The sequence below is a fragment of the Tripterygium wilfordii genome, chromosome 2 (genome assembly GCF_013401445.1).
Source record: "Tripterygium wilfordii isolate XIE 37 chromosome 2, ASM1340144v1, whole genome shotgun sequence".
NCBI lineage: Eukaryota > Viridiplantae > Streptophyta > Magnoliopsida > Celastrales > Celastraceae > Tripterygium > Tripterygium wilfordii.
Genome location: NC_052233.1, coordinates 221,243 through 245,820, shown reverse-complemented (window position 1 = coordinate 245,820; position 24,578 = coordinate 221,243). Strand labels below are relative to the sequence as shown.

Genomic DNA, 24,578 nt, shown 5'->3' with positions numbered 1-24,578 from the left:
TATTATAAAGTTTAAGATAAAACTTTTATTCAATAGTTTTCCGTTAATATCAACTTTTAGTTCTTCGATCACCTCACGGCTTATTATATATCTTTAAACTTAACCCTTTTTTTCATGACTTTTTCATTAGTATTGAAAATCAATTTAATCTCTTTACTAAATAGAATCATTGATATGTGAGGCGATTATGAGATACAAGAGAGATTCTTTGGTTAATAGACTTCAAGAGATATGACTTCAGAATAATTAATAATTGTTGAATTAGAATAATAATTGCTGAATTAGAATGTTGCCTCAAGACCACAAAGAAGACTTCCTAGGGATCTCAGAGGCAGAGCCGGTCAGTTCTTAATATTTGAAAGAAAAACATTACATATCACAAAACATTATGTTGCTTCATTCAAGGGACTGCAGTCCAACATGCTTGCACATCATAATTGACATAAAATGATCTTAAAAAAAAAAATAGAATGTCCTTGTATGACACAAGTAAATATTAGTCTCATGTTACCATTTCAAAACAGTAACATTATAACTGTGTTATTGCATGTGGGTATAATGTTAATATTTTTTATTTTTCAAAACAGTAATATTTTAAACAATACCCTTGCCATATCTCCAATTGAAGCAAATGATCTAAAAAAACACAATTGCATTGTGTGATATTGGTAAATGTTAGTTTAATGTTACTGTTTCAAAGTAATTTCTCTTCATATGTGGGTATAATACTAATATATATATTTTTATTGACATTATTTGACAAATGTTAGTCTAATGCTACTGTTTCAAAACAATATCAAACATTAGAAGGCCCATTTGAAGCCCTAAACAGTGGAATTTGGCAAAAATAGAGTGGGGCTGGTATGTAGATACTAATCTTATTCATCACGTCAAAACAAGTCACCCGATCAAATTTCATTCGATTCTGACAATTTTATTGTTTTAATGTGACTAAGATTAATGTTATTAATCTAATTAAAATTCATATTTTGAGGCCCTAAATAGTGAAATTTGATAAATATGGAATGAGGCTAGCAATATTGATCACGTCAAAACAAATTACCCGAATAAATTTTGTTCGATTCTAACAATGTTATTGTTTTCATGTTACCTGTTAGTGTAATGTTACTATTTCAAAAAAAAACACACACAAATGCAAACAACGCGGAGTTGCTTTTGAACTGAAACAAATGTATATGACTATATACCTTCTTGTGTTTTCTCTATTGATGTTGGACATCCCTCTTTATTTCAAGACTTTAGGAAACCAAAAAAAATGACCCACCACTTATGTATTAATATTGGGTGCATTGCCGTTTGGTAAACTTAGTTTCCAAGTAAAACTTAGCCACCAAGTAATGTGAAAACCCAAATTTAAAAAAAAATAAAAAATGGTGAAGTGTCCGGACACCCAAACAAGTGTCCGGACATCTCGAGCAAATTTTGAGCAGTTTTACACTCTGTCTCGATTTGTTCATAAAGTGTCCGGACACTTTATGAGCCGTCCGGACACTCGATGATAAATTTCGTTTTAAAACACATTGGGACAGTTCTAAGCTCATTTCTCACATGTATGACAGAGAAATAGCTGAGAGAGAGAGAGAGAGTGTGTGGAAAGAGGGTGATTTTGAGGGGAAACAAAGAAAAGGGAAGATTGATGCAAAGATTTGGGCTTACACAACTTGGGTTTCAAGATCTTCACAAGATTAAGGTAAGTTTTACAAAGATTGAAGTTAGGGTTTTGTGGGTTTGGGTTGATTTCGTGAATTTGGGGGTTTTGGGTGTAAAAGCTGGATGATTAACCAAAGTTTATACATATTGTTGTTAGATTTGAGCTTAGTTTGAGATTTGGTGTTGGAGGAGAAGGGATTGAGCAAGGGTTTGAAGAATTGACTAAGGTAAGTGTTTTATTGTGAATGTATGTGTTGAAATTGATATCGTTGGAAGGGAAGTGATTGTAAATGTTATGAATTAGGTTATTTGAACTCGGAGAAGTAGTTGCTAGAGTTGTGGTGAGGTTTTTGCTCAAACGAGGTAGGGATTTTCTTAACCCTTAATCTCAAAACACTATTGGCTACCCAAATTATGTAGTAATTTCATTCGTTTCCGCCTTTTTGTTCAAGGGGAAACAAACCTTGGATTGTGTGCTATTGTGAACTCAAGTTGCTATGTTGTGTGTTTAATGTTGAATGCATTACCCATGGACACTCGGTCATCTATCGAGTAGTCGATACTCTTGAGCACATGTTTTAATGAATTTGCGTGCAAAATAAATTTAGTTGCATAACATTAATGTGTGATGTTGTATTTGTGCATGGTGAAAGTGGAGGATTGAATTGTGGCATGTACGTCAACGTGTACTAGTGGTTCCGGTTATTTGGCACTAGTGACACAGTTGATGGTATTTATTTGAACATGCACTAGTGGTTCCGGTTAATTGGCTCTAGTGGCATGGTATGGAGTATTTGTGAGAGCATGTGCTAGTGGTTCCGGCTAATTGGCTCTAGCGACATGGCTCGATTAGATGTACGGAATTGCATTTGTTTGACAACATGGCATATTGTTGCGTTGCGTTATTTCTTTATAATATTCCGGACTGTTTCTTATTTCATACTCCTATTTGATATCCCTACTGAGCCTTCTGCTCACCGTTTTATTTTTCCCCCTCCTCAGGTGATATAGGTACTAGCGCTAGTGCTCCGACTACGGATCAACAGGGAGGAGCGTGACGCGGATGGCCTGGACTTGTGGTGGTTTGTTGTTTTATTTTGTGTGGTGTTGGTTAGTCTTTGGTTTAATGGTATATTAGGATATATACAAGTATGTAATGTGTGGGATGAATGATGATTTTGGATGGTTAGGCTTAATGCCCTGGTGTGTATGTGCATATGAAGATTTATGATTGGGATGATATGGCCTGAGGCCCTGGGGGATTATTTTGATGTTATGGGAATTGTGTGTTTTAAATTGCTATGTTTTATGCAGGAGACATTCTCAGATATACGGGGAGGTGCTGCCGAATTTTTGTTTAAAATATGTGTTGGTATAATAATGAGTTAATGGTATTTGAGTCTTGGTGTTTTAGGTGGCGGCACGTGGGTGCACACACATGTTGTCAATAAGTCACGTTCCTGGGACGGGGCGTGACAAGTAAACTAGATGGGCCTCTTAACATTGTAGGCTTAGCACTAGATGGGCCTTCTCAATATTGTAGTTGACGTAAACTAGATGGGCCTCCTAACATTGTAGGCTTAGCACTAGACGGGCCTTCTCAATATTGTAGACTTCAACTAATGGGTCTCTTATTTGTCCTACATCACATTGTTTTCTAGTACCTTGCATCATTGAATGCCTTTTGACATTGAATATGTTGGTAGTTTGGAGAGTCCTACATACTTTTTTAAGTTTTAAGAAACGAGCTACTCATTTTATGTATCTGATTCTCAGGTGGCTATCCCAACATAGTTTGATCATCGTTGAGAGCGTGTACACACATATATATTTTCATGAGTTTGCTTGACACTCGTGGTTTATGAACCATTGTGTGGGCTCGAAGGATTTATCTAGAACCCAATCGAAAAGTATTGACTGCGGATTCCTACCTAAAAAAAATCCTCATTTATGTTACAAAGGACAAGAAAAACCCACCTAGTCCAACATGTAGAAATTTGAGTTCTTTACACAAGAGTAAGCATATGATGACCATTTTAGAGTAAAATTCGAAGGTAGACACTCAATTAGTACGACCAATTCAATATAATCTTTCAGAGTGGCTGACCACTTAACTTATTTGTAGAGAGTAGTTGTTGTGATTTTTAACGCTAACTCAAAAACTGTGAAAAATAAGTTGTGAAAAAAGCTGTGAGATGTTTGAGAAAACTTAATTTTTAGATGATGATAGTTCATAAGGTGTGAAAATTATATTATATTTATTATTAAAATTTTTTTTTTTTATCAAATAAGTTGTAAAAAAATTGCTGAACCTTTGTTTTGCCATCGATACTGCTAACTTATGTGTGCTGTTTGGTGGAGCAGCGCCGTTGGCAGCCCTGCACCAAACAGTCACCTAGTTAGAAAATTGAAAACAGTTATAGAATGGAATTTCTTATGTTGTTGTTGAACAAAAAAAAGAAAAGAAAAGAAAACCAATTCATATGTGCGTGTATTGGTAGGAAAAAAAAAGCTCTCTTTACCTGCAATTTCCAAGTAAAACAGGTCAAGCAGAGATACCAAAATATGGACCGGTGACCACAAAGTTTTTTAGTCTTTATTCTTTTGTAATGACTGATAAAACCGTGTGGGTCCACAACATTTCTGGGATATGAAAGAAGTCTCAAATCTCACTTACCTTTTAATATTTTCTATTCAAGACTTGGTCTCCTTTTCTAATGCTTGCTTTGTGGCCCTTGTTAATCAAACCCACAAACAATGCTTAAAATTAATCACTATAAATACCCCATTACTTCACAAAAAAGAACACACCAAAACATTCACCTTCAAGTCATTACTACGACTACTACTACTATCATGACACCAGAGCTTCAACTTCCAGGTTTCAGATTCCATCCAACAGAAGAAGAACTCCTTGATTTCTACCTTAAAAACATCATCTATGGCAAGGGTTTACATCTTGACATAATTTCCTTAATTGGGATTCTTAACATTTATCGTCACGATCCTTGGGACTTGCCAGGTACATATTCATATAAAATTTATAATATATTGCTTGCTTACATATTCATATATGTTTCAATACACTAGAAGTAATTGAATTGTTAATGTTTTTTGTAGGATTGTCTAAGCTTAATGGAGAGAGGGAGTGGTACTTCTTTGTCCCAAGAGACAGGAGACAGAGCAACGGAGGAAGGCCTAACAGGACAACAGAGAAGGGTTTTTGGAAGGCAACCGGTTCTGACAGGAAAATTGTTAGCCTCTCTGATCCAAAGAGGATTATTGGACTTAGAAAGACTCTTGTTTTCTATGGAGGCAGAGCACCAAGAGGAAGCAAGACTGATTGGATCATGAATGAGTATCGCCTGCCTCATTCTTGCAACTGTACTGATAAGGTACTAATATAATTGATGCTAATTCTGTCTCTTTTCTTGATGGGTTTTGATCTATTCGTCTCTGGAAAGAATTTATGTTCATGTGATTGGTATCCATAAAAATGCAGGACATTGTGTTGTGCAAGATATACAGGAAGGCAACTTCCTTGAAAGCTCTGGAGCAGAGAGCAACAATGGAGGAAGAGATGAAGACGACTAGTCCAATTACTTCTACTTCAACCCATTCATCTCCATCTCCATCTCCATCTCCAGCATCATCACCACAAATCTCTTCATTGGACACCATGTCATTTTGTCAAGAAGAGTCGATTGTACCTATTTCTGAACCCAGTGGCAGTTGGGTTTTGAAGCAAGAAGTAGAAGAAGAGAAAAATGGACAGGCCCAAGTGAATAGTAATGGGTCTTCTCTGAAATTGCCAATTGGCCACGGAAAGTTGCCGGAGCTCCAAGTACCCAAATTGTGCATGGGCTTGGAATGGAACCAAGACCCATTCTTGTTGACACCCATAATTAGTCCATGGCTCCATAATTTTACCACTCCTACTTATGCTAATGTTCTCAATTTCTAGTGGTTTCTGTAGATAATCAGTGAAGCAAATTAGGTAACTATTAGGACTTTCTATCTATGTCATCTCCTCTTGCTCAGTAACAGCAGTATTTGAACTGAGTTCCATGAGAGCAGAGAGTGACAATAACTGTGATCTCAAGTTTGGAAGCAGAGTAAGCATGTCTAGTTGTTCAATAAAATTCAAGTAAATCTACTATCTTGTTTTACCCCTTTCTTTGTTTGAAGTTTTGTATGCTAAACCCTTAACCAATTGGGGAAAACCTGGCTTCATGGGCCTAACTAGAAATATTTTTTTATAAGCTTGTGATTGGAGATGGGAAGCCCATTGAGCAAGGAACTTTTAAGGCTAAACATACACGAATTCTCCTGGGCTAAGTTTGACTTTCTTGATCTTGGGATTAATTAGTATCAAGACACTCGTGCATTGCAGATTTCAATGTATATACATATATGTGTTGGGGCACCTGGTGGGGAGGAGACATTGCATAAACATCGCTGCCACAGTGTTCGAGATCTGAATCTTGATTCTCTTAATTACCTTTAGTTTACTAACTGCTGAAACAATAGAGATTCCTCATGTCTCTCAACACTCGATTTGTATATATAAATATATATAGAGCAGAGCAATGAGCAAATCAGCAAAGTCAGCAAAGTGAATTGTATCTTCAATTTTCAACTTCTAAGCTCGTCTCATTTCTAAAAAGAAAATAAATGGCTGCATTGGCCTCTTACACTCGCTCTAACAGCTTACGCTCCAGACCACACCATTTAACTTCAGAAGTTGAGGACCATCTTAGTCCTTAGAAGATTAAGGGCCTCTCAAGCTACCTCTTCTTCAATATCCCATCAACTTACTGCCTTCAAGATTTGCATGATTGTGTCAACAAGTTGCTTCTCTTACCCGTCACTCAAAAATCATTAGCCCAACATCAGAGGAAGACTTTGGTTGATGAGCAGTTGGATGGATCTATCAGGCTCTTGGATGTGTGCAGCACAGCTAAAGAAGCCTTGTTGCAGACAAAGGAATCCGCAGTAGCACTTCAATCAGTTCTACGCAGAAGACATGGTGATGAAATTGGGGTTGCAAGTGAGGTTTAAGGACTTCTTAGCCTCTAGAAAGGTGCTAAAGAAGGCTATACACAAGGTCTTTGGGAACTTGAACGGTATGGAAAGTAAAAGGTCCCTTCCCATTAACAATAACCAGGAGGCAATCGTGATGCTAGAAGAGGTGGAAGCAGTCACTCTCAATGTGTTCGAATCCTTGTTGTTGATCATATCAGGACCAAAGGCATCAAAGCTTGGGGGATGGTCAATACTCTCCAAGCTAAAAAAGCCTAAAAGAATAGCATGTGAGGAAGAACACAGAAAAGCAAATGAATTTAAAGATGTGGATGCTGCATTATTTATTCCTCCTCAATGGCCACAAAGCAGGCAAAGTTGAAGACATGGATGTTGTGCAGCATTTACTTAAAAGCTTGGAGTAGTGCATTCAAGATCTTGAAGAGGGACTTGAATGCTTGTATACACACTTGATCAAAACCAGAGTCTCTCGTCTCACCATCCTCAATCATTAGATGATAAAGTTTTTCTTTTTGTACATATATGAAACATGTAGTGCTCTCCTGAAAGAAAATTTATACACTTGAACGAAAATTTTCTCTGATATTACTCTTCTGTACTTTTTCCTTACTTTTTTTTGTCTGATGTAGGAATAATTATCACTTGATCTTTCATCCACTTCAGATTTATCAAACATTAACATATTAATTATTTATATAAAATATTGTCCCATGAAGGGGAAATACTTATTGAGTTAGAGATTAACACAAGGCAAAAGAGATTCTCCATTTGAATGATCAAGAAAATTTTGTCATAGATGAAAAGGGTTTGACAAACTATGCAGATAAATATTTCAGTACCTGTGACAGGTTGAACCTTGAAGCATCATCGGTATATCATTTTACCACGGTGAAAAGTGTAGACCCTAATGGACCAGCTTCAGCCCTTCAACAAGTTAAAACAGAGATAATGAGTTATTTGCAGGATTTCAAGTTCATGCTTGAGTCTACTTGGGATTCAAAGTGGTCAGAAGAATATCAAAGCTGTCAAGATTACTGTTTCCTCAGTTCAAATAATCAAAAACCAACGCATAATCAAATTATGTTCACATGATTGACATTATTTTCTCGCTGTTTCTCTTATGGATCAAAGTATGCAGATCTTGCCTGCGACTTGCACTACAATGACTGACGCATACACGTTGGAATGATTAATCAAAGAAAGTCGCAATTAAAGCAAATAAACAACTTCATCATGGTCTAATTAATTTTTCAACACCTAGTTGCACAGATCCTTGTCTGCAGGAGAGGGAAAGCAAGATTCCTGGCATTTTGTGAAAGGCAGAACCGGTGAGCTTTCTTCATCTCATGATTCTCATCAATAAAAATGATTTCAATACCACTCGTGCAATTCAGACACATTTCTAAAGCCCTTGAAGACAAAGTTTTGATAGAAAATTCATGTATGTGAATCTTGCCTGCTTCGTGGACTGCAATGTCTAATTGATAAGAAAGTAGTGCACACATGTGGACGTACAGAGGCAACTAAACAAATTCATCACGGTCTAAATAATTTTTTTGCAACAACAGCAATGCACAGATCCTTTTCTGTAGGAAAAAAAAATCAACTGGATTCCAGGCTTGTCCAATGGGTTGCATGCAGTGCACTGTTTTGAATTTCAGACCTCTACTCGTGCACATGTGTTTTATTACTTTCCTATATTAAGTGGAGAAGAAATGGGTACAGCCAAGGCTTATAATAGAAGAAGGTGTCAACACCACTCGTGCAATGCATATTTTATAGTTCAAAATAGTTGATAATATGAGCTGGAAGGCCTTGTAGAAAGGAGACATAGCGTAAACATTGCTTAATAAATTTATTTGATCTAGATCAAACCACGTTACCTCTAGTAATTGAATGAGCAGTTGAGATTCCTCATGTCTCCCTTTCCTTGTGGAATAAAAGGAGCAAGAACCTGCATTAAGGAAGCCAAGCCAATTACTCAACTTGGTTTTACATTCAAATTCAAACTCAAAAGCCTTTTCTTCTATCAGCGAAACAAAAATGGCCACCCCATCTTACCATACTCGCTCTAACAGCTTCCCCAACAGACCACATCCACTCGGTGCAGAACTCAATGCGCAATTGAGAAGATTAAGATCTTCTGAAGCAGCATGTACATCATCAATTTGCCACCAACTAGAAGGACTTCAAGATCTTCATGATTGTGTTGATAAGTTGCTACTATTGCCAGTGAGTCAACAATCATTAGCTCAAGCACAGCATAAAAAATGGGCCGATAAACTGTTGGAAGGATCTATCAGACTCTTGGATGTGTGTAACACTGTGAAGGATGCCTTGCTGCAAACAAAGGAATGCTCTCGTGAACTTCAGTCAATTTTGAGGCGGAGAGGTGGAGTTGAAACTGGGGTCAAGAAGTACCTAACCTCCAGGAAGGTGGTGAAGAAGGCCATCCAGAAGGCCCTGGCAAAGTTGAACGCTGTTGAAACCTGCTCTTCTTCTAAGAATAGCCATGAGAGGAGTGAAACAGTCAACATGCTAAAAGAGGCGGAAACAATCACTATCACTGCAATGGAATCCTTGTTGTCCTTCATTTATTCATCCACCACAGCACCAACAAAACTAAGTGGCTGGTTGTTGGTCTCCAAGCTAGTAAAGACCAAAAGAATAGCATGTGAGGAAGAAAAAATTAGTGAAAGTGAATTTCTAAAGGTTGATGTTGCCCTTTACTCCCTCATCCATCAGGCAACAAAAAAATCAGATGGTATCAAGAATCCTGAGAATGTGCAAAACCAGCTCAAAGAATTGGACTTGTGTATTCAAGATCTTGAAGGAGGACTTGAGAGCCTGTATAGGTGTTTGATCAAAAGTAGAGTCTCCCTTCTTAACATCCTCAACCATTAGTTGAGAAAATTTAATGCAATCAATTTGTTCATGAGTGAAACATAAATGTACATATTTTTTTGGATACAACTTATAGATACGCAATTTTGCAGAAATACTGATGCTATTACAACTTTCCTTCTACTTTTGGAGCTTTAAATTTTTAGTAGTAGTGGTTTTCAAAAATGACTGCTATATCTAGCATAAGCAACATTTTCATGATTCCAACTTTCTGAAATTTGTTAGGCGAAATTTGCTGAATGGAGAGGGTGAAAATTAACAACCTTGAAAGTAGTTAATTTAATTATAAAGACAGGACTATGTATATTTAAGTTTTGAGGCTACATGAGTTTCTGTAGAGTTCAATTCAATGTTAAGGCTGTAAAAACACTTGTACTGTATCCAGTCAAATCTGACAAAATTCACATGCTTGACTCCCCTCTCATGCACTTAGTGCTATTAAAAATGAGCTGGTTGTCTTACTGTTTGAGGGACGATCAAATTTTTGGGCACAATCCCTTACTAGCCAGATTATATTTAGTTTCTAGCATTATTGAATTAATGGCAAACTCCACTATGCAATACAATCATGCTAAAAACACATTATGCATTACATATGATTGAATTATCAATAAATGCCTCAACTAACATGATAGTGCATGCATCTAGAGGTGTAGAAGCAATCAAACAAATTAATCAATGAATGTCTCAACTAACATGATAGTGCATATGCATCTAGATGTGTAGAAGTAATCAAACAAACTAATCAATGAATGTCTCAACTAACGTGATAATGCATGCATCTTGAGGTGTAGAAGCAATCAAACAAATTAATCAAGGTCTGCAATATGAATCAGTCACCTGAATAATCTAAAATTTCATAGCAGATCAGCAGATGGGTATTCATCTTTAAACTGTCCCAATATTGTTTCTTCTTCTCAGCATGTTTAAAATGAAATTTTGAGTAATTGATTCAAGATGTTTCGACTCAATCACGCTGCTACTCAGCTAACTTGAAAACAATGTTATTTGTCCCTCATTGTGAAGTGCTACAGATTTTAAATGACTCCTTGAAGACACAAGGATATGTAAAGTGCTATCCATTGATGCATGGTAAAAAAGATGTGCCAGAAACATGAAGACAAACACAAAACAAATTAAGCACCATTTTTTTCATGGTTAAAACATGAATATAGCATCCCAAAATAAATTTCAATTAATTTTATATGCTTAGGAGTAGGCCACAACAGTTTCCTTCACCAGATGAATGCTCATCTGTGTTGGAAGCTTCTTCCTACTTCCTAGTATTTGTATGCACACTATGAAGGTTTTGAATAATAATCAGCAGAGTAGCCACTACTCTTTTCCCCCATGGAATACTGACAAAAAAACTAAGTATGCAAAGCACTTTAAGAACAAAGTGGCCATTATAATGTCATATTACGGAAAATGGAGTCACCACCGTGCGTGATGTATACTAAAAAAGCAACATTGCCAGAAGTGTTGGGTGAGTAGGAAAACCTAGGGAGGATCATTTAACCTGTTGTGATATAGAGTTTGCCCTAAACTTCAATTTAATCATTGTTGTCCGCGGGTGAGGAAAGGGTCAGCTGTCAAGGAAGCATCTCTTATGTGTTGTTAGAACATATGTATTTTTCAATCCACCTGTGCGCATGCATGTACCATGTCGAATATTATATATTTATGTAAACAGAATGGGTATGACCACGCCTTAGATGAAATTGGGTCAATGCCATCTGTGCAATGTAGATTATTAATTCAATAGAGATGTCTAAGCTAAATAGTTAGCGTACTAAGTTGGAATAACTGGTGGGGATGAGACATTGCCTAAACATACACAATACTGTTTAGATCTAAATCCAAATCAAATTAGTAAATTACTCACTAGTAAAATGTTCTGTCAGAATACTTGAAATTAAGGCCAACAACACTTGTGCAAATGCATATAATATATTTATAAATTATAATCATCATGGTCAAAACAGTTGGACTATGAACTGGGAGGACTGGTGGAAAGGAGACATTGCCGAAAATGAAATAGTATTTAAAGGTAGATCAAATCATGTGTCACCTGAGGAGTACTCGACATTCCTCATGGCTTCCTCTCCTAGTGGTATAAAAGAAGCAGAACCCGCATAAAGAAGCCAGGCATACATTCAACTTCAAAACTCAGAGCTTTCTTTTTCTAGTGCCAAAAAAAATGGCTCCATCTTCTTACCACATTCGCTCTAACAGCATCCCAGACAGATCACACCCTGTCCAAGTGGAACTCAAGGAGCAATTGAGAAGATTAAGATCCTCTGAAGCCACCTCTACTTCATCATCATCATCAATCTGCCACCAACTAAAGGGGCTTCAAGATCTTCATGACTGTGTCAATAAGTGGCTTCTATTACCCCTTACACAGCAATCATTAGCCCAAGGACAGCATGAGAAATGGGTTGATGAGCTGTTGGACGGATATCTCGGGCTCTTGGATGTGTGCGACACTGCTAAGGATGCCTTGCTGCAAATGAAAGAATGCTCTCAAGGACTTGAGTCATCTTTGAGGAGATGTGGAAGTGAGCCAAGGCTGCTTGCAAGTGCGGTTAGGAGGTACTTAACCACCATCAAAGCAGTGGAAAAGTCAATCAACAAGGCCCTGGGGAAATTGAAGCGTCTGGAAGCATCTTTTCCTAAGCACCATGACAGCAATGAAATGGATAGTGTGCTGAAGGATGTGGAAGCAATCACAGTCATGGTATTGGAATCCTTGCTGTCCTTTATTTCCTCCTCTCAAAAGACAGCAACAAAGCTAAGTGGTTGGTCATTGGTGTCCAAGTTATTAAAGACTAAAAGGATTGCATCTGAGGAAAATGACAATACAAATGAATTTCAAAAGATAGATGTTGCACTTCAGACCCTCACCAGTGTCAAGAAAGAAAAATCTGATAGCAGCAAGCATGTGAAGGATGTGCAAAACCAGCTCAAAGATTTGGAGTTGTGCATTCAAGATCTCGAAGGAGGCCTTGAGAGCCTCTATAGGCATTTGATCAAAACCAGAGTCTCTTTTCTCAACATCATCACTCACTAGTTTCTAAAAAATCACAATGTAATCATACATGTAAATGCACGAAACGAAAGGAGGTGTATATGTACTCAGAAACTTAACATATAGATACAATTTGTGCCACTTTTCTACTAAATTTCTCTTTTCTCTTTTCCTGCAGCATTCAATTTTGAGGGTAAAGGGATAGCATTCAATTGTAAGACAAAAATAGAAAATTGCCATTGTTTAATTAGTACAACAATTGAAATCACACAACAAAAAAAAAATCAGAAAAGGAAAAAAAATAGAGGCTTCCCTATTTATTAGTCTCATGACCAAGAAAATACAATTAAAAAAAGGTTAAAAGTGGTGAGAGACTTTAACTCCATAGACTCAATTATTATGCTAAAAGGAGTTCTTTTAACCACAAAAATGATTTTCCTGGTCAATCAAGATAATACTCACAGTCTGTGAATACAAATTTGAGGGCATGGAGTTCTGTAATACTCAATTAAATACCTTCAGAGACGAATCAAAAAGTGATCAAATTCACATGCTTGATTCTAATATAACACATTTAATGCAATTAAATATGATCTGTCACACTATAGAAAATTTGAAATATAGATCCAAGATGATCTGAATAATCTCGAAAAAATCATGGTGCTGTGTCTGCTCTAATAAAAAAAATCTAATCATAAAACTTAATTCTCAACATTTTTCTAGCTGACAGAACTCATTCTATGCAAAACCTCTAGTTTATTGAAATTGATCTTAGAGAAAGGGAAGGAGTTACAATGTTCATAGCAACTAATACTTGAGAGGAAAAGAAAAATAAAAAACATAGTAATATGTAAAGATGACTGGAGTTGAAAGCAATAGTCCATTACAAATGAAGATAAGTACCTCTGCTCTGTTGCAGAGGGTTTACAACTCAGAGTAGCAGAGCTGAGGCGTAACATTGATTTCCTATGAGTAGAGAGTAGCAGAGCTGTACCCACGCCAACAGCGAAGAATGAGGAGGAGCCCCAGCTCAATGAGTTGGTGATTGACGACGGAGGAGAGAGAGTACACGGCGTTTGCAATTTTAGGGAAAGATTTAGGGCCTGAAATTTCAGTTCTGATCCGTTGTATCAACGGCCAGGATCAGCCAAATTGTAGATTCAACATTGATTGTGTCATGGGCCGAACGTTAAGCCCAACAAGAACTCAAAAAGAACGTTAAGCCCAACAAGAACGTTAATGATTGTGGTATGATCATAGTGCAAGACCAAAGCAATAGCATGATCTGCAACACAAGGATAAGCTGTCTATCCCCCTATCTGCAAGACATTCAATTTCAGTAAACATGTGGAGAAACGAGTAAATATAAATTTATGATCAATGTAATATAATTTACGAGACAGAAAATGATCCATGAAAATGAAAGTTATATAGGCCTGGATTTGAAAGCTCTGAATGAACAAGGAAGATATTGAGAGTGAATTGTATATTTGTATCAAACAAAATTTACATTTTGATTTCATTTACATCACAATTTTCCCAACTAGTGGTTGGCGATGTTGAGAAAGGAGACTCTGGTCTTGATCAAACGCCTGCGCAGGCTCTCAAGTTCTCCTTCAAGATCTTGAATGCACAACTCCAAATCTTTGAGCTGGTTTTGTACATTCTCAACATGCTTGCTTGTATCAGATTTTTCCTTCTTGACACTGATAAGGGAGTAAATTGCAGCCTTCATATTCAGAAACTCATTTGCATCTTCTCCTTCCTCAGATGCTATTCTTTTGGGCTTCACTAGCTTGGAAACCAATGACCAGCCAGTACTTAATTTCCCCGGTGCCTTTTGAGAAGAGGAAACAAAGGACAACAAGGACTCGAAGACCATGACAGTCATTGCTTCCACCTCCTTTAGCATATTGAACATTTCATTGCTATCATGCTTCTTCTGATCAGAGGATTCTGTACTTCTCAACTTCCCCAAGGCTTTCTTGGTTGACTTCATAACTATCTTCATAGAGTTTAAGTACTTCTTGACTTCAGTTTCAACTTCACCTCTTCTCCTCAAAATTGAGTTAAGTTCAAGAGAGCATTCCTTTATTTGGATCAAGGCATCTTTAGCAATGTCGCAGACATCCAAGACCCTGAGTGATCCGTCCAACAGCTCATCGATCAATTTTGAGTTTTGACCTTGGCCTATTGATTGTTGAGTGAATGGCAGTAAAAGGAACTTATCAACGCAATCATGAAGATCCTGAAGGCCATTTAGTTGATGTGAGATTGAAGATGATGAAATTGATGTGGCTTCGGAAGATCTTACTCTTCTCAACTGCTCCTCTAGTTCGACATTGAGAGGGTGTGGTCTGTTGGGGAAGCTGTTTGAACGAGTATGATAAGAAGAGGCAGCCATTTTCTTTTGCTGATAGAAGGGAAGTCTTTTGAGACCTGGAGTTAACTCTACAATTTGCTTGGCTTCCTTATGCAGGTATATGCTCCTTTTATACCATGAGGATTGAGGAGATAGAGGAGTCTGATCAACTGCTGATACATGGATTGAAGGTAACATGATTTGAAACCGCTGTTTCAGCGACATTTGCGCCGTGTCTCCATTCCACAAGCCTTCCAGCTCAGAGTCCAACAACTTCAACCTATAAAATTTTCGTTGCACGAGCAGCGTTGACACCATTTTCTTTGATGAGACTTGGCAAGTTGGCATCCCATTCTGTACAAAAATAAGCATGGAAAATATAAAAATCAAAGTAATCTGCAAACAACACATTAGACAAGCTTGGAATCCAGCTGAACCTTCCTCTCCTACAGACAAGGATCTCCATATTGCTGATAATTGTAAAATTATACAGACCATGATCAAGTTGTTTATGATGGAGACAAGATGAATCTTTAACATGATTCAGATTTAGATCCAAACGCTGTCGCAGCGATGATTATGCAATGTCTACTCTCCCATGGGCACCATGACTCATCCTCCAAAACTTGTATATATCATCAGTATGCTGATATATATAAATGTGTGCGAGTACACGCGTGCATGTGTACATAATCTGCAGAAATTCACATCTCCCAACCATTCTTACATATATAAATTCTGGGAATGGTAAGACTTACACTGTCTGGAATCAATGCATAGGGAAAGGAAAGCCTGGAATCCAGCTGATATCTCCTGCAGACAAGGATCTGTGTGCATCATTGGCATTGCAAAATTGAATAGAGCTAGCATGATGAAATTGTCTAGTTGCTTCTGCACGTGTGCATTATATCTAATTGTGACTTTCAAATGATTGATCAATCCAACGTGTAGACTTAACATGATTGTAGTGCAAGAAGCAGACAAAGATCCGCAAACTTCGATTAGACCCCCAACGGTAAGACAACCAGAACAATTAATTAGAACTGTTTTCAACGCAAAAATTACTGTCAATCATGTGAATATCATTCGATTATGATTTGGTTTTCTGTTATTTTAATTGAAACAGCGGGAATCTTGACAGCGTGACGCTATAGATTCATCTAAACATTTTAATACCAAGTTGGATCCATCTTGACCTTAAAAATCCTGCAAATTAACTCATCATTTTAACTTAATAAGTTACTGAAACTTGCACCATTCTAGACTAAGCTTGCTTTTCACAGCTGTAAATGTAAAAGGGTAAATGTTTTCTACATCTGAAGTGAATGCAAGATCAACTGATAATCATTCCAACCTCAGAAAAGAAAAATGGGTCAAAAAAAGTGAAGTAGAAAAGTGGATTATAGCTGCAAAATTTATGATAAGTAGATAATTTTGTCTTTTGAGTGAATACAACATGTTCATATATGTACATTTGTCATGGTTTCTCTGATTAAGCTAATGATTGAGGATGTTAAGAAGGGAGACTCTTGTCTTGATCAAGTGCCTACACAAGCTATCAAGTCCCTCTTCAAGATCTTGAACACACAACTCCAAGCTTTTCAGCTGGTTCTGCACCTTACCAATGTCTTCAAATTTACTTGCTTTGCAGCCAAGGAAGATGCATAATGCAGCATCCACATCTTCAAATTCATTTGTTTTTCTTTGCTCTTCCTCACATTCAATTCTCTTGGACTTTAAAATCTTGGAGACTAGTGACCACCCCCCAAGCTTTGATGTCTTTGTTCCTGAGACGAACGACAACACGGATTCAAACACCTTAAATGTGACTGATTCCACCTCTTTTAGCATTGCAATAGTACTCTCCTGGTCTTTGTTGATCAGAAAGGAAGTTTTACTTTCCTTGCCCTTCAAGTTTCCCAATGCCTTGGAGATTGACTTCTTCACAACCTTTCTTGAGGCTAAGTACTCTTTAAGGCCACCTTCAATCCTGATTTTCTCACCTCCATGTCTCCTTCGCAAAACTGATTGGAGGGCAAGTGTGGAGTCTTTTGTCTGCAACAAGGCATCTTTAGCAGCAGTACACACATCTAAGAGGCTGAGAGATCCATCCAAGAACTCATCGACGCAAATCTCACTCTGATGTTGGGCTAATGATTGTTGAGTGAGGGGTAGGAGAAGGAACTTGTTGACACAATCATGTAAATCCTGAAGGCCATTAAGTTGATAAGATATTGAAGAAGAAGAAGAAGAGGTGGTGGCCTCAGAGGCCCTTAATCTTCTCAAATGGTCTTGGAATTCTGAAGTGATAGGGTGAGGTCTAGAGGGCAAGCTGTTTGAGCGAGTGTGAGAGGCCAAGGAAGCCATTTCTTCACTTCTTGAAAATGAGAAAGGATTAGAAGTCAAAATTTTCAATATGATTCACTTTGCCTTGCCTTTTCTTGTGCCTCTGGTCCATATATACCCTGCGAGTGCAAGTGCGACATAAGGAATCTCTACTGCTTCAATAATATAAAAGTTAAATAATGGCATTTTAAGATGATAAACTCAGATTTAGATCTAAAACACAATGTCAGCGATGTTTACGCAATGTCTCCTCTCCACCAGATGCACCAACTCACCTATCCAGACTCACATTGATGTGTTAACTAGTATGCATTTGTATAATCTACAGTGCACGAGTGGTGATAATAGATATCAATTAATCTTGTTTAATGGAAGACCATATTCTTAACTAATGTCCAATGTCTCCTTCTCAACAATTTCTCCAGCTCATATTGATTGTATATCACATGATATCTTGAGACATATATATGTACTGCACCGTTATACAGCATTCCAACTTTTCTGGTTGATCATCCTTTTATGTAGATTACTTATGCAAGTAACACACTTCTATATGTATATTTGAAGGCAATATAAGGACCTGCAATAGCTACAAAGTCGATTAAAAATAATCAATTTCGTGGGATTGTATGCAAGGAAAGAAATCTCCAATTGAAGAAGTAAACTTGGTGAAAACCCTTTCTCTGATTTTGATTTCTTGATTAAAATGTTACCCCTAAATAAGTGATTTTCTCTGCAACAGAAGGCAAGATTACATGAATTATGTATCATATCACCATCTGACTATATTATTGGCATGTTGTTGTAACAGCACCAGTCATGCAAACATTCAATACTTCCTCAGAATACTCATTTTATTCTCATGGTAAAACCTATTATTCTCACCATTTGTTCCTAAAATATCATCCAAAGTCTAAACACATCTGTACCTAAATATGTAAATAACACCAGCACCTAAATGTGTAAAGGATGAAGGTACTTTTAAATAAACGAGATCAATTACACAGCGTTACACTTAATTGGAGTTAATACAACTAACAACAAAAAGAAAAGGACATCACTTCTCCTCTAGTCGCTGAAGCACCGACTCTGCAAAGCTTTGTTGCCTAACATGAAAAAACAGAAGATGACTTAGGTAACCAATTACATTTGCGACACTAACAGTTCTACAAAATAGTCCACCATTTTAATATGTTATGCATGTGGCTGGTGGTAGAGTTGCAAGGATGCAACCTAGAGGTCACAAGTTTAATAACTGGAAACAACCTCTCCACATATTATGTGGGTTTATGGTCTGCGTACATCTTTTATGTCTCCAACTCCGCCCACTGTGAGAGTCTTGTGCATTAAATATTGTTTACCTTTTCACCTTGTACACTTCAACATCAAGCAACAACAATACCAATGTATAAAAACAATAGTAGTATGGGTACCAAAGAAAGAGACTACGTTTTCCAGAGTGGTTTCAAATTGAAAGGTTGCAAAGACAATAATCAATGACAGCAATCCACTCATATCAATCATGATAGTAACACACTCTTCCAAAGCATTTGTTTATGACAAAGGTATTTAGTAAACAGTAACCATGTGTTAACTCTCAACTTTCTTACCAAAGAAGTTATACAACTCACCTAGATAATTACGAGTACAGTGATTATGCAGTTAATGAAGAAAGAATAGATTATAGATCATTGCATGTTAAAAATAGAAAAGTCAATGTAATCTAAAAATGTTTTTTTTCTTCCTATTCGTAATCAAGAGAGCAATCCAGCCCAGCTTAATAGGGTCAGTCAAAACAGAGGAGCCAATCGGTGATCAAGCGAACAAATGGCCCGTGGGTGTAATTAGATGATAATTTAGTTGATGAGAATAGCTATAACATGTCTCTAAGATTCAACCAATAATACCAGAGAAAAGATGCACTGGCTTGAACACTCGAAGAAAGTGTTCGGAATTTAATGACAACAGCAATGGTGCTATTGAATACCCTAACACAGAGTGTCATACGATTGTAATGCTGTATGGATTAACTTATATGGTTTCATTATTGTATAAATGAGCTTTCACGCGCCGGGGATGGCCATATGCAAGTGAGGGAGGGAGCTTCGAATTACACAACATCCACATCCACATCGACAAATATATTAAAGCAAATCACGTTCAACAAATGTAGGGAAAATTTTCAGATGCACAAAAATAAGGAGAAATGTGTGCTTGGCTTACTTCTGCTCTCTGTGTTTTGGGCTAGGGCGTGAGTACTTCAGATATCCATCCCAAGGAACCATTTTAATACCAGCTCGAACAGATATTATGTCCCTGACCCTGTAATACACAAATTCAATTTGAGTCGGGACTATATCCAACGAAAGAATTGTTTAAAGAATGAAAACAAAATATCTATTGATATCAATTTTTCTTCAATGTATATATCCTACCCCCAAACTTTGGGGATAAAGACTTTGATGATGATGATGTATAAATCCTACCACCTCAAATGTACCAAAAATTTCAAAGCCAAATCCAGGGGAACATAATTTATACCTCTCAGCAAATTCAATAGGTGTCTCTCCAGGCTTCAGGTTCTGTGGTTCCAGGTACCACACATCACAAACAACCGCCCAGGAAGTCATAAGTTGCAGCAAATGCATAGTGAAGGATTGCCTGCATTAAGACATTTAATCAGTATTGAACCCGTAATACCACGCGAGCATACCAAAATATCATGTCGCTACCCTTGACAAAGGTGAAGCCTAGTAAGCCATCCCAAAATATTAGCCTTCAAAGCTAACTTCTCTAACATTTCTCAGATTACTGAAATATGAGTGATAGATGTTATATTAGGCAAACCTAAACTAGGAATTGCACAAAATATTACAACAATCGATTTTCATGAAATCCATTTTAAAATTAATTACAAGATTTTCCAAATGATATCCAAACAATATCTTAATATTTAAAAGAAGAAAGACTTACTTTCGACTGTTCCAGAAAGCATCAACAAATATCTTGTTGTACTTGATTGCGACTGGACAGACAGTGCAGCCAAGTTCAAATGCGCCCTAAGCATGATCAAAAAGATAGTACAGTTATAAAAGAAATATACTAATTATCAACCTCAAAATTTAGTCTCAGTACCTTTTTAAACATAACACTGTAATGGTTATTTACACAAGTTCCTTCAGGAAATATGAGAAGTGGGTTATTGTCAGCCCCCTGAACATGTTCCCTTAACCTGAAATGCCCAAGTTCAAATCATGATGACGTGGACAGTTTTGAGAATGTTTCTCAATAATTGTAGCATTTTAAAATTTTAACTTACTTCCTCGCTACAATTTCACGATCCTTTGCCTCTGAACGATTGAACCAGATACATCCTACGCTCTCTAATATAGTGCTTTGCAGTAATCCTACATTTAAGTCAGCAAAAAAAATTAAACCCACACATTCCATTTACTACAAACCAAAAGTTCAAGCAATCCTTATTTTTCAGAGAATGCCAATCTCAAAATGACAAACAAAAAATGAGAAAGTTATTGAAATCTGAAAATCTGAGACCCATTCTTTTCTGCTTAGGCTTCTATATTGTATTAAAAAAAATCAACTTAAAATGACAGATTTTAGAATGGTAATTAACAAAGGAATAAGAATGAGCCAGCTAACAGCAGCCACTTCATCTATCCAATGTTACTAAAAATACATTTTATGGATATTCTTAAGACATTTTTCAAACATGTTATGAAGAATACATTTGATGGATAGTCTTAAGAAGACATTTTTCTAAGTCGAAACAATAGTGACACAACACTAATTAAAAGCTGTCTCGCATTTGAGATATACAATGTTTAGGAGGACTAGGAAAAATCTTCAACAGAAGTACATAGAGAGCAGAAACAAAAAAGCATTTATGAGAGAATTAACTATTAACCCCACATTATTCATTAAAAAATAGCAGTGGACACCAAAAACTTACCAACCCATCCAGGATGCTTCTGCATAATAACAGCAAACGCAGTCATCTGTTCTAAGATGATGAAATCAATCATGGAAGTATGATTAGCCACAAAAACCTGTCAACCCATGAATGCAAGTCTCAGATACACAGGTAGACAGTTATCACTACTTAGATATAGATTAAGAAATTTCAAAAGCCATCTCAAAAAGTAAAGTATTGTAAGATGGACCTGCTTAGGCCGCATGCTAGGCCGTGGCCCATGGTACTTGACAACTCCAGTCCAAGATGCAACAAAGAAGCTGCAAATTAACTCCACCAAGCATCTCTATGAAGAAGTAAGCGACAAGGAGAAGGTTCAATATGTCTAACAGCAAGTTAACAAGCGAATTCAAAAGCAGAAATGTAAAAAAAGGAAGATCATTGATGAACCACAGTAAAAAAAAATAGGGTTTATATAACCATTGAATAACAAGCTTGTTAGCATTTTCCGAATTTAGATTCATAGAAAAATCAGTCGAAAAAGAAGTTGTAAGAACCACAATATTTAGGAATCAAACCTCAAGATTTTTCCTTAACTTGTCGTTCCCTTTCAAAAGAAAATGCACAGGGATGAAGGCAGAGAGGAATATAATCCAACCTATGGTCAACACTATAACCCTGTAGATATTGCAACAGACGGATGCATATCAGCAACATATAACACAAGGAATTGCATGCACCCAAAGAGTTCTATGATAGTGCAAACTACAAATAATTGGCTTCATTTTACCCTTTCTTTTAAAAGATTTTTTTATGGCAAAATTGGCTTCATTGTTATGAATAAAAGCTTACCTCAAAGGAAATAAAACAAAATATCGAAACACCACTCCAAAACACCACAATGGAAAAAGATAAATATTCCAGTTCCAAGGTTCTGGAGGAATCGATTTGAAACATCGTGTGAATGAGTCCTGTTCATTATAAGAAAGTTCAAATCAAGTAGTGAGAAAATGAAATCACCATAGACCACATAGAAAAAGTTTCAAGATACTGATCATCTTCTAGCAATCAACCTCAGATAATCGATAATTACAGATGTGTTTAGTTAGAATCCTCACTGATTCCCCTTCTTAACAAAGATCTTTCCACAAAATACTTTTCCTAGAAAACAGCAATGTACAATAACTTGAGATAATGTGCTCACTTAAAAGTCGTACTTTTCCACGAAAATACTTCCTACAATAACAAATGGGGCCTCAAGAATACCAAGAAAAATATAGATGAATGAAAAAAAAGAAAAAAAAAAGGCCAGTACAAGCTAGAGTTGAAAGATCCACTGAAATAGCTACATAGTGTTTCCCACACATATTCTTCATAGTTCATGCTATTCCATGCAACTGATTGATCAAGAATATTTCCACAGTGCTCAAATTTTCTATAAATTTATCTTCTCAGACAATCACTTTCGAAGAAAGAATTTCTCTAGAACACAACATTAGCGAAAAATATAGCAAGACTTCCTAAAATTATTGATTCTACAAGGTAACAAGATAATCAATTTCAAACAGGTGAAGGTTGGATATGAAGCTCAAGGAAATTACATAGCACAAACCAAATGATTGGGACAAAAAAACACCCCATAAGTGCTCTGTGAATCTGCTTCAGATAATCTATTTCAGCTTAATATTCACACTGATTTCTCCCCTCAACAAAAAGTTTTCCACGAAATATTGAGCCGCAGAGGTAATGCTATGAGATAAATTGGACAAAATTGGAGGAAAAGTGAATGGAGAGGAGACATACATCAACAATGGCTCCTGCGGCCTCGGTTAAAGTAGGCGAAATGTCGAGCAAATCACGCCTAAATGGAAAAAGAAAATGACTTGACTTGTCCAACATCCAGCTCAAGAAATTTTAGGGAAATTTTTTTGGAGAGAAATAGAAAGAGAGAGAGAGAGAATATACAGGCGAAGCTTGGCGAGGGGCTCGTGGATGGAGGATCCGGAAGGGAGGTAGTCTTCGATGTTGGGTCGATCGAGGTCCAATTCGGAGCTTGAGGATTTGAGCTTGCCTGGGGTACCCATCTACGCTTCTCTCCACTTTCAACTCTGCTAGTATTGCTGATTTGTCGCTCGCTCGCTCGCTCTACAAAAGAAAGAGATGTTCCACGCACACCAACGCATCCTCTTCTTCCTCTTTTATTTAATGCTTCTTTTCCCAATTTTTAATTTTTATTATCCTATTCACATCCCAAAATAATTATTTAAATATATATTATATATACGTAAAAAATAAATGTTTCATATAGAATTTTGCAATAAATTTATTTATAATTGTTGATTTTGATAATCTAATCTAATAAACTTATATTATGGCATGGTTTAAACCTAATCGAACAACAGCAATCCATTTCCATTCCTTATTATTATGGTTAAACAAACCCCAAAGAATGGGATTTACGGTTGGTGAACAAAGAATGACCCAAATATCTTGAATTTACATATATAGCTCAAATACTCAAATGTCATGAGAAACAAAAATTATATATATTTTTTTTATACAGGCAGAAAAAATATATATTAAAGATTCAAGAGATGCTTTAACGGGTCATGCCTTGCTTTGCTCTCCCAACAAACATAAGGATACGTCGCATGGTATTGATACGAAGAGTTAACAACGGGAAGAATTCGTCTTCGATCAGCCAACTCTACTGGATACCCTTGAGTGGTTAAAATTATATGGGTTAATAATAATAATATCAATTCAATCCATACCCTTAGAGAAAACTCGAACCACCTTCAACAAAAAGGGTAACTGTACCCGAAACCGACACAGATGAGTAGGTATAGAATACCCAGCTAGGAGGGGCGCGAGATTATAAAAAGATAATCCATGTTGCTCTGTTTGCGTTTTGGGGGGGTCTATATATAGTTAAAGAAATGTTAATCGAAGGTCATATTGAAACATATATAGGGAAAGGATATATGTTGAGTTCCATCTGTTCCAATTTGTAACATATCGAGGCTGATGTCAAAACGCAGCCCAATAGATACTTGTTGATTGCTGCTACCAGTGGAGGCTTGAATCAACAGAGAACTGGGGTAGGTTGTGTTCTTTCAACGTAATTTAATTTCAATGAAGTTGTCTCATATATACACCTATTGTTTCACATTCACTTCAATTATGAATGAAAGCTCAGTTTGTTGTCTTATGGTTGGAACTTGTATTAGTTAATTTTATGTCTGCAGCAAACATCTTCTCACCTAAATATTCTAATTTAGGAGGACTCT

The 24,578-nt window shown here is 36.7% G+C and overlaps 5 protein-coding genes across 6 annotated transcripts; 3 read left to right on the top strand and 2 right to left on the bottom strand.

Moving 5' to 3' along the window:
• Positions 1-4,484: 4,484 nt before the first annotated feature.
• On the top strand, positions 4,485-5,842 carry LOC120014561 (NAC domain-containing protein 6-like). The gene is made up of 3 exons (XM_038866545.1): positions 4,485-4,693; positions 4,792-5,066; positions 5,174-5,842. Exons 1-3 carry the CDS (start codon positions 4,528-4,530, stop codon positions 5,633-5,635), a joined length of 903 nt encoding a protein of 300 aa, XP_038722473.1. The 5' UTR covers positions 4,485-4,527; the 3' UTR covers positions 5,636-5,842.
• Positions 5,843-8,757: 2,915 nt separating this feature from the next.
• On the top strand, positions 8,758-11,757 carry LOC119979844. Its single transcript, XM_038822472.1, has 2 exons — positions 8,758-9,563; positions 11,523-11,757. Exons 1-2 carry the CDS (start codon positions 8,758-8,760, stop codon positions 11,755-11,757), a joined length of 1,041 nt encoding a protein of 346 aa, XP_038678400.1.
• On the top strand, positions 10,472-12,694 carry LOC120014570. 2 transcript variants are annotated; one of them, XM_038866563.1, is made up of 2 exons: positions 10,472-12,420; positions 12,526-12,694. In XM_038866563.1, the coding sequence occupies exons 1-2, from the start codon at positions 11,819-11,821 to the stop codon at positions 12,689-12,691; spliced, it is 768 nt and encodes a 255-aa protein (XP_038722491.1). In that variant the 5' UTR covers positions 10,472-11,818; the 3' UTR covers positions 12,692-12,694. The 2 variants fall into 2 exon arrangements, with proteins under 2 accessions (XP_038722491.1, XP_038722484.1); XM_038866556.1 differs by having other exon boundaries at positions 10,473-12,694.
• Positions 12,695-16,456: 3,762 nt separating this feature from the next.
• On the bottom strand, positions 16,457-17,672 carry LOC120004647. The gene has a single exon (XM_038854011.1). The coding sequence runs from the start codon at positions 17,376-17,378 to the stop codon at positions 16,509-16,511; it is 870 nt and encodes a 289-aa protein (XP_038709939.1). The 5' UTR covers positions 17,379-17,672; the 3' UTR covers positions 16,457-16,508.
• A 505-nt stretch (positions 17,673-18,177) lies between these two features.
• Positions 18,178-23,472, bottom strand: LOC120007185 (glycerol-3-phosphate acyltransferase 9-like). Its single transcript, XM_038857382.1, has 12 exons — positions 23,254-23,472; positions 23,092-23,149; positions 22,141-22,259; positions 21,867-21,966; positions 21,539-21,634; positions 21,328-21,424; positions 20,677-20,764; positions 20,493-20,589; positions 20,331-20,416; positions 19,899-20,018; positions 19,581-19,679; positions 18,178-18,463 (listed from the first exon to the last, which is right to left on the bottom strand). The coding sequence occupies exons 1-12, from the start codon at positions 23,370-23,372 to the stop codon at positions 18,415-18,417; spliced, it is 1,128 nt and encodes a 375-aa protein (XP_038713310.1). The 5' UTR covers positions 23,373-23,472; the 3' UTR covers positions 18,178-18,414.
• Positions 23,473-24,578: the final 1,106 nt, after the last annotated feature.

What these genes read in the sequence shown, in the direction of transcription:
- LOC120014561 (XM_038866545.1), top strand. Translation starts at nt 4,528, where the DNA reads ATGACACCAGAGCTTCAACTTCCAGGTTTCAGATTCCATCCAACAGAA. An exon ending in CGATCCTTGGGACTTGCCAG is followed by an intron (nt 4,694 to 4,791) that starts GTACATATTCAT and finishes TGTTTTTTGTAG; the next exon opens with GATTGTCTAAGCTTAATGGA. An exon ending in CTTGCAACTGTACTGATAAG is followed by an intron (nt 5,067 to 5,173) that starts GTACTAATATAA and finishes ATAAAAATGCAG; the next exon opens with GACATTGTGTTGTGCAAGAT.
- LOC119979844 (XM_038822472.1), top strand. Translation starts at nt 8,758, where the DNA reads ATGGCCACCCCATCTTACCATACTCGCTCTAACAGCTTCCCCAACAGA. An exon ending in GAAGGAGGACTTGAGAGCCT is followed by an intron (nt 9,564 to 11,522) that starts GTATAGGTGTTT and finishes ATGTTCTGTCAG; the next exon opens with AATACTTGAAATTAAGGCCA.
- LOC120014570 (XM_038866556.1), top strand. Translation starts at nt 11,819, where the DNA reads ATGGCTCCATCTTCTTACCACATTCGCTCTAACAGCATCCCAGACAGA.
- LOC120004647 (XM_038854011.1), bottom strand. Translation starts at nt 17,378, where the DNA reads ATGGCTTCCTTGGCCTCTCACACTCGCTCAAACAGCTTGCCCTCTAGA.
- LOC120007185 (XM_038857382.1), bottom strand. Translation starts at nt 23,372, where the DNA reads ATGGGTACCCCAGGCAAGCTCAAATCCTCAAGCTCCGAATTGGACCTC. An exon ending in ACAGTGTTATGTTTAAAAAG is followed by an intron (nt 20,417 to 20,492) that starts GTACTGAGACTA and finishes GATCATGCTTAG; the next exon opens with GGCGCATTTGAACTTGGCTG. An exon ending in CCAAAACACAGAGAGCAGAA is followed by an intron (nt 18,464 to 19,580) that starts GTAAGCCAAGCA and finishes TTTTCATGTTAG; the next exon opens with GCAACAAAGCTTTGCAGAGT.